The sequence below is a fragment of the Myxine glutinosa genome, chromosome 1 (genome assembly GCF_964187855.1).
Source record: "Myxine glutinosa chromosome 1, kmMyxGlut1.1, whole genome shotgun sequence".
In the NCBI taxonomy this organism is placed as follows: domain Eukaryota; kingdom Metazoa; phylum Chordata; class Myxini; order Myxiniformes; family Myxinidae; genus Myxine; species Myxine glutinosa.
This window is the reverse complement of record NC_136261.1, coordinates 45,380,993-45,395,497: the sequence shown is the minus strand read 5'-3', so window position 1 is coordinate 45,395,497 and position 14,505 is coordinate 45,380,993. Positions and strand designations below refer to the sequence as shown.

General features: G+C 48.7%; 1 protein-coding gene across 2 annotated transcripts in view; it reads right to left on the bottom strand.

The window, feature by feature from the left end:
* LOC144890564 (uncharacterized) overlaps positions 1–14,505 on the bottom strand; it is a 63,879-nt gene that overhangs the window by 32,027 nt on the left and 17,347 nt on the right. For both annotated transcript variants that reach the window (XM_078771160.1, XM_078771159.1), the window contains exon 4: positions 13,441–13,893. In XM_078771160.1, coding sequence (XP_078627286.1) covers positions 13,441–13,893 — 453 coding nt within the window. The remainder of the gene's footprint in view (positions 1–13,440; positions 13,894–14,505) is intronic.

The window sequence follows — 14,505 nt, the reverse complement described above, 5'->3', positions numbered from 1 at the left end:
CGGGGCCCCACCTTGCTTGCCGCCAACGGAACACCCATCCGCACATTCGGGAAGCGTTGCTTCTCACTGCGGTTCGGAGGGCAGCGCTTCCAATGGTCTTTCGTCACCGCCAGCGTGCCAATGGCCCTGCTCGGTGCGGACTTCCTTTATGCGCATGGGCTGTTGGTGGACGTTAAGCGTCGACGTCTCGTCCAGGCCGAAGCCTTCAGCTCGCTCGCTTGTTCGCTGAGCGGCTCATTGAGCAGCTTGCTGAGCGGCTCACCGAGCGGCTTGCCAAGCGGCTTGCTGAATGGTTCCGTCCCGGCGAGGTTAGTCTGTACGCTTCCGGCAGCGGACGAGTTTACCCGCCTCCTCGCCAGTTTCCCGGCACTCACGCGGCCCACCTTTTCAGCGGTGGCCGTCAAACACAGGGTGGAGCACTATATCCCCACCGTCGGACCACCAGTCTACGCCCGGGCGCGCCGCCTTGACCCCACGAAGCTCGCCGTGGCGAAAGCGGCGTTCGCCACACTGGAGCGGCTGGGCATCGTACGGCGCTTCAACAGCGCATGGGCCTCTCCTCTGCACATTGTGCCCAAGCCCGGCGGCGGATGGCGGCCGTGCGGTGACTACCACCGGCTCAACGACGCCACCACCCCGACCGCTACCCGGTCCCGCATATTCAGGACTTTTCCACCCGGTTGGCAAACACGACCGTTTTCTCCAAGGTGGACCTCATCCGGGGCTACCACCAGGTCCCCGTACAACTGGACGACATACCAAAGACGGCCGTCATCACCCCTTTCGGCCTCTTTGAGTTCCTGCGGATGCCTTTTGGGTTGGAAAATGCGGCCCAAGCGTTCCAGCGGCTCAGCGACAGCGTCTTGCGCGACTTACCTTTCATCTACATCTACCTGGACGACATCCTAGTCGCGAGTGCATCCTGGGAGGAGCACCTGCTCCACCTCCGCATGCTCTTCGAACGCATGGGCCAGCATGGCCTGATAATCAACCCCACGAAGTGCCGTTTTGGCGTCACCGCCATCGACTACTTGGGGCACCGCATCACCAGGCACGGGGCCATCCCTTTACCGGCCAAGGTGGAGGCGGTCCGGAGTTTCCCGCGCCCCCGCACGATCAAGGGGCTCCAGGAATTCCTGGGCATGGTGAATTTTTATCACCGCTGCGTGCCCCGCGTCGCCCAGCTCCTGCGCCCCCTGCACGAGGCCCTCCGGGGGAAGCCGGGCAAAGGTGACATCGCCTGGACGGAGCCGATGGCCGCAGCGTTTGCGGGCACAAAGCTGGCCTTGGCCAACGCCACCATGCTGGCGCACCTGGCGCCCGATGCACCAATCGCCCTCACCACCGACGCGTCGGACTACGCGGTGGGCGCGGTGCACGAGCAGTGGGTGAGTGGTGCTTTGCAGCCGCTGGCGTTTTTTAGCCGGCAGCTTCGCCCGCACGAACGCCGCTACAGCACCTTCGACCACGAGCTGCTCGGGCTCCACTTGGCGGTCCGACACTTCCGCAATCTGCTCGAGGGCCACCCATTCACGGCTTTCGTCGATCACAAGCCCCTTGTTTTCGCGATGGCCAAGGTCGCTGAGCCATGGTCATCCCGGCAGCAACGTCACCTCTCTGCCGTGTCCGAGTACACGACGGACATCCGTCACGTCGCGGGTAAGGACAACCCAGTGGCGGATTGCCTTTCCCGGTTCGTCACACACGCGGTCCACCTCGGGATTGACTATGCCCGGATGGCGGAGGACCAGACCGCCGACCCCGACGTCCAGGCCTCCGAGTCACCGAGGTGCCGTTCGACGTCGCGGGCACTGCCCTCTTGTGTGATGTCTCCCTCGGCCGGCCTCGCCCCATCGTGCCCGCAGGTTGGCAGCGCCCGGTTTTTTGACACCATCCACGGCCTGTCCCACCCAGGCACGAAGGCCTCCCAGAAGCTCGTCGCGGTGAAGTTCGTCTGGCATGGCCTCAGGAAGAACGTCCGTGACTGGGCCAGGACGTGCCTCGCGTGCCAGCGCGCAAAGGTCCACCGCCACACCCAGGCCCCGTTGGCCCCGTTTACGGTGCCCGAGCATCGGTTCGACCACGTCCACGTTGACTTGGTGGGACCTCTGCCCCCCTCGCGGGGTTTCACCCACCTCCTCACCATGGTGGACCGCACCACCCGGTGGCCGGAGGCCGTGCCATTGGCGGCGACGGCTGCGGCTGACATCGCGCAAGCCTTCATCGCCACGTGGGTTGCCTGGTTCGGTGCCCCCTCGGACATCTTGTCCAACCGCGGCCCCCAGTTCACCTCGGAGCTCTGGGGAGCGGTGGCACAAGGGCTCGGCGTCAAGCTGCACCGCACCACGGCCTACCACCCCCAGGCCAACGGCCTGTGCGAGCGCTTTCATTGCTCAATGAAGGCCGTGCTCCGGGCCAGCCTCCACGACGGCAGCTGGGCCGATAGGCTCCCCTGGGTCCTGCTGGGCCTCAGGACGGCGCCCAAGGACGACCTGCACGCGTCCTCGGCGGAGCTGGTCTTCGGACAACCGCTGCGGGTACCAGGCGAATTTATCCCCGACTCCACGGCTCCTTGGTCCACGGCACAACAGCGCTCCGCCCTGCAGGAGACCGCCAAGAGGTTCGCCCCGGTGCCGACGGCACACCACGGTTGCCCGTCCTCCCACGTCGCCACGGAGCTTCGCACGGCGGAGTATGTTTTTGTCCGGCACGACGCCCTCCGTGCACCACTGCGGCCCCCGTACGACGGGCCCTTCCACGTGCTGGAGACCGGGGACAAACATTTCACCGTGGACGTCGGCGGTACTCCGGATCGTATCTCCGTGGACCGCCTCAAGCCGGCCCACCTCAATCTGGACCACCTCCCGCAAGCAGCTCTGCCTCCACGTCGATGCCGCCCTCTGGCGGTCAGACCCCCGGCACCCCCAGCCCCACCGTCCCGCTACCCCCCAGCCCTGCACGCATCGCCAGAGGGCGTTTCGGCCGGGTCATTCAGTTTCCCCGCAAGCTCACCCTTCAGGTGCGTGGGAATTCTGGGGGGGCGCGTGTGGCGGACACATTGTCAATGGACAATAATTCCACGCACCAGTGGGTGGCGCGAGCGTCCGGGCGTGGAAGCGCGGCTCGGGCCACGCCTGGAGCGAAGGCGTCACGAGGCGCAAGGTGGAACTGAGGACATGCCCCGCCTTTCGGCCGACCGGCCACGCCCGGGGGCAAGGCGTGGCCTCGGGACATATATGCGGGCTCGATAGTCGAGCCCGCCCAGTGCTTACGTGCGAGCTGTTAATAAAGCGTTTCAGTTTGTACAACGCGTTGTGGCCTATCTTCTTGGCAAACGAATTGTGTGTGCACAGCACCACATATATACAGTATAAAGGCGAGTTGTCTGTGTGTCTGCGTTTTATTCAGAGATGGCTGAACGGATCTTCATCAAACTTTCAGAGCTTCATCAGTGAGTGCCTGGAAGTGTTCTCGGCAAACAAACAAACAAAAAAATTGAAGAAAAAAAAGTTAGTTTTTTTGGAGTTAAAAAAATTAATAAATAAAAATCGCTCGATCGTGCCAAAGCCTTTTTAAATGAATGACAGTTATATACAAGTACACATTCGCATAAATAAATACAAAACAATTACAAGACACTTGAATACACATAAATCAAACAATTCCGGAAGTGGGTTCGAATGGGCATCCTCCGTCGTGCAAAGTCCCTCCTTGGCACACCTGAGCTCCTCACCACATACAAGGCTTTCATCCGCAGCTCAATGGAATACTGTTTCCTCCTCTGGGCCGGTGCTCCTGCCTTACACCTAGCTCGGCTTCACGCTGTTGAAACGAAAGCTTTCAGAATCATTGGAATCTCATGCAATGAAGCTAACTCCGAGGGCCTTTCACTTACTCACCGCAGGCAGGTTGGTGGTCTTCCTGTCTTCTACCGACTCCTCTCCGGCCTTGCTCCTCCAACTCTCTCTGTGCTCTGTCCCCCAAATATTCCTACAGGTCGCACTAGATCTGCCAGCAACCCTCTTATGGTTAAGCTGCCAAAATCTAGACTCTATGCTCACCTTCACTCTTTCATTCCCCTTTTCTCCCGCCTCTGGAACAAACTCCCCCACTCCCTTCAATCCCACTCCTCCCTCCAAGTCTTTAAAACAGCTGTTCACCACCATCTCTTATCTTCCCCCATCCAAAACCTTGATCTTTTCTACCCCCACTAATTCACCCCAGATACACTTTTTGGAAATTCCAACTTCTTTCCTGGAAGTCCTTGCAGTGTCCATATGTTTTATACCTCTCCCACCTCCCCCCAAGTCCTCTCCCTCCCACAGTTCTCTCGATGTCCCTGCTCTCAAATGTTGTGTTTGTGTCCTTCCCCCTCTCTCTCCATCTTGTCTACCGCTCCCCTTATTTTGTGTTTTACATGTCGGTTTGACTTTTTGTGTGATTAATGTTAGCTCGTTCACGCGCCTCGATCTTGTATACAAAAAAAAAAAAGTGTACGTATTTGGTAGTATGGCTTCCTCTTCTTCCTGATCGGCATCACACTTAACTCAGAAACGTGAGCCACATTCACTCAGAAACGTGAGCCACATTCACTCAGAAATGTGAGCCACATTCACTCAGAAACGTGAGCCACTCCCCTTCCTCTCCTGCCTTCCCACTCCCCTCCCTTTCTCCCCCCCCCCCCTCTCCCCACTCTTCCCACCTCTCCTCCCCTTCCCCCCTCCCCTCCCCTTTAAGATATAAATTCTCTGTAAAAGAGCTTCCACTTCTAACTGCTCCACTTCCCCCTCCCCTCACACTCCCCCTCTCCCTCTCCCTCTTCCCCTCGCCCTCGCCCTCCCCCTCCCTCCCCCTTTAAGATATAAATTCTCCGTAAAAGAGCTGCCACTTCTGACTGCTCCTTCTGACTGCTCCACTGTGGGATGGAAGAGACACGAAGCGGTTAACTTCACGAACACAAGGGTTTATTCCGAAACCCAACCAAGAACACAACAATAAAAATGTAACAATTATGATTTATAAGAAAATAAGGCACAGAATGAAAACAACGAAAATAAAGCTGAGGTAAAATGCTGCAGTGAGGTACCTTCATACAAACACAAACACAAGCACAGGGTAAGGTAAGAAAATAAAAGTCCCTCTCCGGCACTTAGCTGGCCCAAAATGGATAATTTGGATGGTCAGCAGTTGACGAAGCCCGGAGCCACCCATGCAGGAAGCTCAGCAAAATTGTCGATGACGTCGAACGCCGAAAGCGTTTGCTATCGAGGCTGGTGGCGAGCACGTACACGGCCCTCTTTCCTTTCTCCTCCGTTTCGGGAAGGACGGTGCAGCCTCCAGCCTCCTGAGGAGCCAGCAGTCAAAGCTACCTCACGATCGCCACACAAAACGCTCTCCTCCAATGACACAAAAAATAGCGGAGCTTCATGCTCGCGCTTTCCCTCCAGACGAACCAATCGCGAAGCTTCTTCTTCAAGTTCACCTGGCGCTCTCTCTCGCTCCAGAAGAACCAATTGTGCCATGCCTCTCCTGGGCGGGTCTTTGCCGTATGTGTCCATGGAGCATGAGTACTAGCCGACTGCTGTTTTAAATGTTAGGGATGGCCACAGAGGGTATCACAAACAGGAGAATTTATCCTTAAAACCTACTACTAATTACCACAGTATCATCCCTCATATGATAACATTTAAACACAACTTTAAGCTACATTTTCCCTACTTAGTACATTAAAATGCTCCTACACATCACATGGTCCATGCTATTTCCTATTCAACCCTACCTTTCCTATGGTATTCTTTTACTTACCTCCATAAATGTAACGGTATTTTAAAATTATTACTCCTCCAGGTCTTTAAAACAGCTGTTCACCACCATCTCTTATCTTCCCCATCCATATCTTCCCCCAATGTACTAAAAATTAAAAATTACTTACCCCAAAACGTTATTCTAGGTTATTATATTTCCTTTTAGAGACACACATGTAGTGGGTGGGGGTAATATGGACCCCGGGGGAATATGGACCCCACTGAATTTCCCATGATGCACTGCATCAAGCCTCGTCTCCATATCATGGGATAAACAAGTATGGCCGACCAGCAAGTGACCAACTGCAGTTGATTCAAACTCTTTAATGACGGTAAGTGCAAACTTCCAAAAGTTTTCATCTCAAATTTTACAATTCATAAGCATGCAGTACTGTGTATGTACATGTAGTCACTAGCTTGTTTGATGAGTGGTGTCCCTGGCTGAGTACACGTGAGACCTGTCTGCAGCACCACTGTGTGTAGAAAACTCCATCCCAGCCCATATGTACTGGGCATGCTGACATGATCGAGAGGCATGGTGTGGGGAATATGGACCCTTTGGTAGTGTGTAATATGGACCCATGTCCATATTCCCCACGGTCGATGTCCATATACCCCACACAGGAAGCTAATAGAATAAGTCCACAAAACAGCATGTTCACTGTCAAAATTTGAATCAAATAAATTTTTCTGCACCGAAATATGTGACTAAGCAAAACTAGGCATGGTCCAAGTAGCCGTCAAGTATCGGCTGTTTGTTAACAGCCGATAACATGTACACTTGATTCTGTTTAAAAATCCGACAGTGACTATGCACTGTCGGAGATTTACGCGCCCCGAAAAAGTGTTATCAACACATCCTCTCCTTCTAAAAGACGTTTGATCGTGGAACATCAAGAACAAGAGAGAAGGGCATTGAAGAAAGGGCCAACACGCGAGAAGCAGAATCTTATATCCCCAACTAATTTGAAAGCGAAAAAAGGCAACAGACCACGAACAAAGCGCGGTCCTCCAGTTCGAAAGCAGGTTACCAAGTCTGCCAAGCAACACAGAAAAGGACCTGAAAACTGCATGAGTAATGTCTACTGCATATATTGCAATGAGTTATTTGTTGATCCACCTGAATTTTCTTGGATCCAATGCAGTGAATGCAAGCAATGGGCCCACGAAAACGAAACTGACTATGAGGGTATCGGTGCTTTCGTCTGTGACGAGTGTCGCTAAGGTTGTTGTTCACTGAAAATTCCGAAAGTAACATTTGTCCCAGGGAACATTTGTCGAAAATAAACTAGACTTACCACATTGAGGTAATATGGACCCGAGGTCCATATGACCCCATAGGGGAGTCCACATTCCCCACGTTGTTTGGCATATGGACACTGATGGCATATTTTTATTTGTCCCCTCAATCATATCTTTGATTTTATTCAACCCAAACTGCACGGGGATGTAGTCTGTCTGGTTGTCTAAATAAACCATTATTTGGAAATATTCCTTGTCTATTTGTATAGTCTCTTTCGGGACTTTGGCTTAGGGGGTCCATATTACCCCCACCTACCCTACATATGAACAGCCAAAGGCTGTTCCAGATGGCATTGCCCCACGGGCTACTCCGCAAAATGTTGTGGATGGATGAAACTTGGTGGACCAGTTAAGTGTGTGACAAGGACGAATTGATTCAATTTTGGTGATGATTCAAATCCGGATCAGATAATTTTTTAAACGATTCTTCACCAGAGTGATCGGGCTAAAACTGATAAGGATGTCTAAAGTATTGCCATCCTCATGTTCGCGGTCCGCAATTTTGCGTATCTGTGCTTATCTTTTAGATACCCGTTCTCTCCGTCCGCACCGATACTCCCACGTATCCGCGGGAAATTGATCCACTCCCACCTTAAACTTGCTCAATTTTCAAAAGTTTTAATCAAACCTTTTTTTAAATCACTTTTAATGAGGATGCAACATAACAAAAGAAACAGTATAAAGGAACAAAATAATCTTTCTGAAGAAAATGAAGAAGGGTGATAGACCCTGTTGAAGAAGAAGAAACTCATATTCATTTCCATCGTTCTGTTGAATGGTGGATTCTTATTGGAGACCACCTTGTAACCTCTGCCAGGCCACTCCACACACAGCAAAACACATTAAGGAAGACAGCGTGGTCATTTCTTCACTAAGACTAGATCAAGTTATAGTAGACGTGAGGGAACTGTTGGCTGCTGGGAGATCGATCACAACACTGTACTGTCCAGGCACTCCAAGTAGAAAGCCTTCTTGTCGATAGTAAATGCTACTTATTTGATCTAATTTTTACTCATTGATTCTTATTTTTCGATTTAAATGCCTTTTAAAAATGTTTTATTGGTTAACGGGTTAACGTGTGGTTTTCGTTAACGGGCTAAAAAGGAAAGGGATGTTACGACCTGGCCCCTGCATGAAGGGTACTGCCTATTGCTCCGGAGATCCTAATCGATGTGCTCGGGAGGCCGATACATTCCCCATGGGCGGGTCGCACCGTATGAGCAGTCAGAAGTGACCGAGCGAAGTAACCATCCAAATGCTGATGCAATTTTATTTCAACGGCATTTTCCCGTCTGTTATTTCGGGCGGTTTTTTTGCGGAGTAGTCCGTGGGACTGACCATGCCGCGATTTAAACAAAATATATATATCTCGGCATTTTCCCGTCTGTTATTTCGGGCGGTGTATGACTGACCATGCCGCGATTTAAAAAATATATATCTCAATGGACTTGAAGTTACAGGCCTTTGAGAATTCATTTCGTTCTATAAAGGGCAACTTTCATCGGATTTTCTTCACGTTTTTTTTCAACCGAGTCTAAAACTATGTTAGCGACTGTGAAAAATGAAATGATATATCGAATTTGATTTGAAATAAAACTGTGTGAGAGAGGAAGACACCACAGGCCTACAAAACAGGCCTCAAAGCTATGCGAGTTAATAAAATGGTGGATATTTGTTTATATGAAGCCTCTCCCAAAATGGGTGGAGCTATGGTTCCCAGAATGGGTGGAGCTTCGAGGTTTTGTCTTCTCTGCAAGAACAACAAGAAGAAGAAGAACAAGAAGAAGAAGAAGAACAACAACAACAACAACAGCAGAGGGCACTCTATGAGCAGCGTCTGCGACACGGCTAAAAATCACTTAAAATTTCTACTGGCCGGATCCGAATCCGGATCTTCACCAAAATCTAATCATTTCGTTCTTGTCACATACACTACCTCTCTGCCAAATTTCGTCTGAATTTGCAACTTTTTGAGATATCTTCTTCAAAGACAAACAAACAGACAGAGGTGAAAATATAACCTCCATCCACCTTTGGTGGTGAAGGTAATCACATCCGGATGTAGATGTATATATCTGTGGATAGCGGAGGAGTGAGTAGCTTAGTGATGCAATGCAATAGCATAAGAACAAACTGTTTTTGAAATCCTGAGCATGCTGGTTTGGAATAGAGTAGGGAGTTGTACTGTATGGTCAGACCCCAATGCTGCTCTCCCTTTTGAGCACAGCTTCAGTGTGGGCTGAAGGAGAGAGGTGGGGGTAGTGTTGTGGGAATGTTATATTTTTTCTATACATGGTCTAGTCTCGTGGAAGAGCTAGAACACAGGACATATCAGGACATCATCAACATCATTCGACATAGGCATAAGCCCGTGGTCGCCTCCTCAAATTAGACAACACCGGAACCACTAGATCAGGACACAACATCACAAAGGGAACACCAGGACAAAGAGGATACGCCAATAGCATGGCTGAAGGAGAAGGTAGACGGAGACTGACAACCAGGGCATACAGGTAACGATGAAGGTTAGGAGAGAGCACAAGGGGTGGACAAGATGGATACGTAAGCAAAATTTGGGATGGGTGGGGGAGGTTTTTACAGGTGTAGAAAAGATCATGGCCTTGGATGGGGGATGGTGGTGAACACCTGTCTTGAAGACCAGGACGGAACAATGAGATTAAAGACAGTGTGGAAGGTGGTTCCACGGGAAGGAAGAAAGAGGAATAAATAGGTGGAGGTGTGCATTGATTCTGCATTTAGGCCGTCTCACTAGGAGGAGGTTGCTGGTGGACCACATGCATCCTGCAGTTACTTGGGGTGAGAGTGGGGGAGGGACAGAGCATGGAGCGGGCAGAGAGTGTAAGACCAGAAATAAGGGGAAAGAAGACAGAGACCACTGACCTATCAGAGATGGCGAAATGATAGGCCCATCGACTAAGCTTCATCACGAGTGATTCCAATGATCTTGAAAGCCTTGGTTTCCATGGTGTCAACCCGAGCAAGATTTGCGGTAGGGGAGCCAGCACAGATGGGAGAGCAGCACTCCAACAAGTTGTGGATGAAAGCCTTGTAGGTGGATCGGAGCTCAAGTATGTCAAGGAAGGATGTTGTACAACGATGGATGCCCAGACGGTGTCTAGCGTTGTAGACCAACTTCAAAACGTGGTTAGATCAAGAGAGATCATGACTGATAGTGAGACCAACGAGTTTGAGTGACTGAACCTCTTCGAGACGGTTGTTGAGAAAGTAGATGGGACGGTTTTCCAGACAGTATTTTCAGAGAGACATAGTGAGACTGTGTTATTTCTCAGGATTGAAAGACATGTTCCACTTGTTTGCCCAGTTTGTGATTTTGTCCAGGTCACAGAGAGTGAAGAGGCTGCTGCCTGCTGATCATAGGGTTGAGATATGGAGCGGCAGAGGGTGGAGTCATCAGCAATGACATAAAGAGGATTTTCCAGATAGTCAGTGAGATCTTTGATGAATATTAGGAACATGATTGGGACTAGAACACTGCCTTGGGATAATCTAGCCTTGACAAACAGAGGAGAAGAAAGGGATCTGTTGAGAGCCACACATTGGCTTTGAGAGTGGAGGAAGTCAGTAATCCAAGAGTGGAGTTGGACTTCATTGGATTCCATAGGCAGACAGTTTGGAGAGAAAGGCAGGATGCCAGACTGTATCGAGAGCTCGAGATATGTTCAGAGAGACAGTCCTGATCTCATGACTAATATTGAGGCCCTACATCCATTGTTGAGAGAGTATAAGCAGCATGTCCATGGTAGAGTGACCAGGTCTAAATGTGAGTTGATGATCTGAAATGAGACTGTTGGAGAAAAATAATTATTTCATGTCAACTGCGAGGATGGATTCCATGACTTTGATGATTATTTGAAGAAAGCTAATTGATCTGTAGTTGAGGGGCTCAGTTTTTGCACATTTTTTAATCTAATGCTGTGATGTTGGCTGATTTCCAAGCAGATGGAAGATGCCCAATGGTAAATGGCAGAGTGAAAAGGGCAGAGCAAGGACGTGCAAGAGCAGTAGAGCAGGTTTTTCAGACACGCGAGTTGAAGCCGTCCAGTCCAGTTGCAGAGTCACAGTCGAGAGTTGCCAAAAACTTTTCCACCTCTTATGTGCAAAAGACAGAATCCAGGAGCAGTTGGGTATGAATGGGAAGGGTTGGTACGGAGAGAGAGAGAGAGCGAGAGGGGTTAGTGACACAAGATTTTGAAGCAAACACAGAATTGAGGCATTCAATCCACTCACGAGCAAAGACGTCTGTGGTGCCATTTGAAGTGAGGGAAGGGATGGAATGGGAGCATACACCAGAGACAGACTTGACAAGGTACCACCCAGGTTTTAATAAAAGGGGACCAGTTTGAAAGTTCCATCTTGAGATTGGACAGATTTTGTTTCCAAGCTCTCCTGAGGGTAGACATACTCTTGTTGTGGCTTTGTGGAATGGTCTGTTCCCTTCAGTTGGATTTGCCTTCCAGGAGAAGAATGCAGGTTGTTTTAAAGCAACTGCCTCACCACAGGAATATCAAGAGCGGAAGGATGGGTAGGATAACTGAATACGAGATGGGATGAATCTGTGCACAAGAGAGAGCAGCTTTCTGTGGAAGAATTCCTTGTCTGAATTAATGTGAGGGGTTGTAGATATAGGAGACCAGTCCTCAAGTGTGATGGCTGCCTTGATCCTTATGGGTTAATAGAACTCTTTAGTCGAACAATGTTTATTGTTTCACAATTTGTTTAGATAAGCATGAGGTACTATTTGTGTAATAGATACGTGTTGCATAAGTGCAACTGAGATGTTTATTTTGCCTGCCATTCTGTTTTGTCTTCTCCAATTCAGATCTCTGGCTGTATTGTACACCGCTGTTTTCCTATTCCATCCCCAGGCGCTGCATGATGCCATAGCCGGGCACCGAAAGGGGCCCAGTGATGACACGCGCTGAAAGGGAGTACTCAGTTTTCACTCTGGTTTCTTGTTTGTTTGTTTGTTTTTGTCTGGGCGATATCTCTTTTAGCTAGGAAGCTGAATTTTCGGCACAATAGTGAGAAAGTGCTTTGACAAAAACGGTACTTTGTTTTTGATTAATCAATTAATTGATTAATTACTTAATTATTATCAATTAATTAAGAACTTATTTATTTTCTTTCTCATCTGGGGCAATATCTCAGGCACCTTTAGAGCTAGGAAGCTGATATTTGGACACGACAATGACCAAGTGATTTGGCTGTAAAGGATATTTTGGATTTATTGATTAATCAATTAATCGATTAATTATTTAATGATTAGTCAATTAATCAGTTAATTATTTAATTTTTCGATTAATGACTTGTTAAATTAATTTTCAAAAAGTTACAGCTTCGGATGAAACACTAGTGGTTGAGGTATGCCATTAACCAATTGATTTAAAAAATATTTTACGATTATTGTTTATTGATTTTAATTATGCAATTAATCAATCAATTAATTGCTCACCTCTTCCTCCCAATACAGTCTCTATGTGCTGCACGGCGGTATCGCTGGGCGCCGAAGCCGAAGGCACCCCAGCAATGCCGCGCTGGGGGATGTTATTTATTTATTTGGCATGGGGTCGGTGTTCTTTGAATGTATCTGTACTTGTATTTTATTGTTATTTTCCTCCGTTTATGTGTCTTTATAAAGTGCAGACGAGAGCTTTGCAGTTCAAGTCATGAAAATGTGCAGGTGCGGAGAATCTGCATTGAAGTAGTCTGCCATTAACGTCACCGCAAGAGCTCACGCAGCCTGGCACAGGGTGCGATCGGCAGTTATGACAAGTGCAGTTTCGGTTAACAAGCTTAAAAAGAGAGGGAGCGACACAGAGAGGCACAGTTGGGACGCAGCTGCGTTTGAGAGAGACATAAAAGCCAAAAACATTCCCGAGCTGACCCATACAAAAGGTGAATAAAATGGGGCGGTTAATGTAGTAGCAGTAGTAGTAGTAGTAGTAGTAGTAGTGTCGGTAGTAGTAGTCGTAATAGTCCCACATTAACTTTTATTTGCATTCATGTCTTTGTGCCTCTGTGCTTTTTGTCATATCTCTCTGCAAAACCAAATTAGGCCTAACCTGACCCGAAGCAAAATCGATATCAATGTAAAGGGGTATTCGTGGGTGAATGCTGCTTTGAAAGCAAGTGCTTAGAGATGCATCTAGAAAAAGCAGAGCTACATCTATTACTGTAATCTTTACAATCTGAAAAATTAAGATTCTTTTTCAGTCATTTTAATTGAAGTTATGTTATACAAGCTGTGTATGTTGAGCGAATCCACATCCCCGCTTAACTCTACATAACTTACCAACCACCTCCAGCCTGGTTCCTCCACCACAATCTCCATATGCTCCATAACGTGATCTGATCTTGATAACACAGAAATAATCTCCGGAGTCGTTCACGTTGAGCTGGAAAATCCCCAGAGTGAATCTTCTTCTTCTCAGGTTCGAATGTTCTTGTATTTCATGAACAGTTTGATTCGCACGGTTAATGTATTCCTCTGATGCAGATTTTCCAGAGAAAACTGCTTTTCGTGTGAAGCTGTTGGGACAGTGTTTGTACCAGTACACGATGGGATTATCTGTAATGTACACGATGTGATCATCTGTGTAACTGCTCTTCATGGAGACGTCACAGTGGAACTCGGCCCGTCCGTTCACAATGTCAATGATTGTGGTTGTTGGTTGGGACACAGAGAGATTGACAGATGATGGTGGTGACCTCTCCATGCAACCACAATGTTCCTGTTCCAGCGTCTCTGAGACGGAGCACAAAGAGGAAGAGGGACGTTATTAGTCTGCTGGTGTATGTTGGATGACAAATGGCATTGGTTTTGATATATACACAACCAAGGGCATATGAGGTGGGGGATCACAGGGAGTCAAATGGTTAGGATTACACAATATCGTGAGATGATAAAATATCGCGAGATGACAGAAAGGTTGCCACTTGTCTATGATGTGAAAACTCACGGGAATCAAGGGAAGCGCAAAGGGCCCTCCTCTTTATTGCAACTTAAACATGAGAACTGAAAATTAGTTTCTCAGCTTCTACTGGACGAAATTGGCTGCGAATTGCACAAGTAAATACTTTGTACGTTGAGGTAATAGGTTCCAAAGTTCAGGAACATCCGTTTCCGCATTCTTGAGTTTTATTAAGAAAACCCTCGAATCAACGTTGGTGTCTGTCCGTCCGTCCGTCCGACCGTCCACCCGCCCGAAATGTGTTGGCGCCCATATCTCAAAGGCTATACATTGAAACTAGCTGAAACTTGGAATATACATCGGCCAATACGTCAAATTAATGGCTTTCGAAACAAATTCCACCTAAATCCCATAGTTTTTGCTTGGCTCATAGGGGCAAAGCCCAA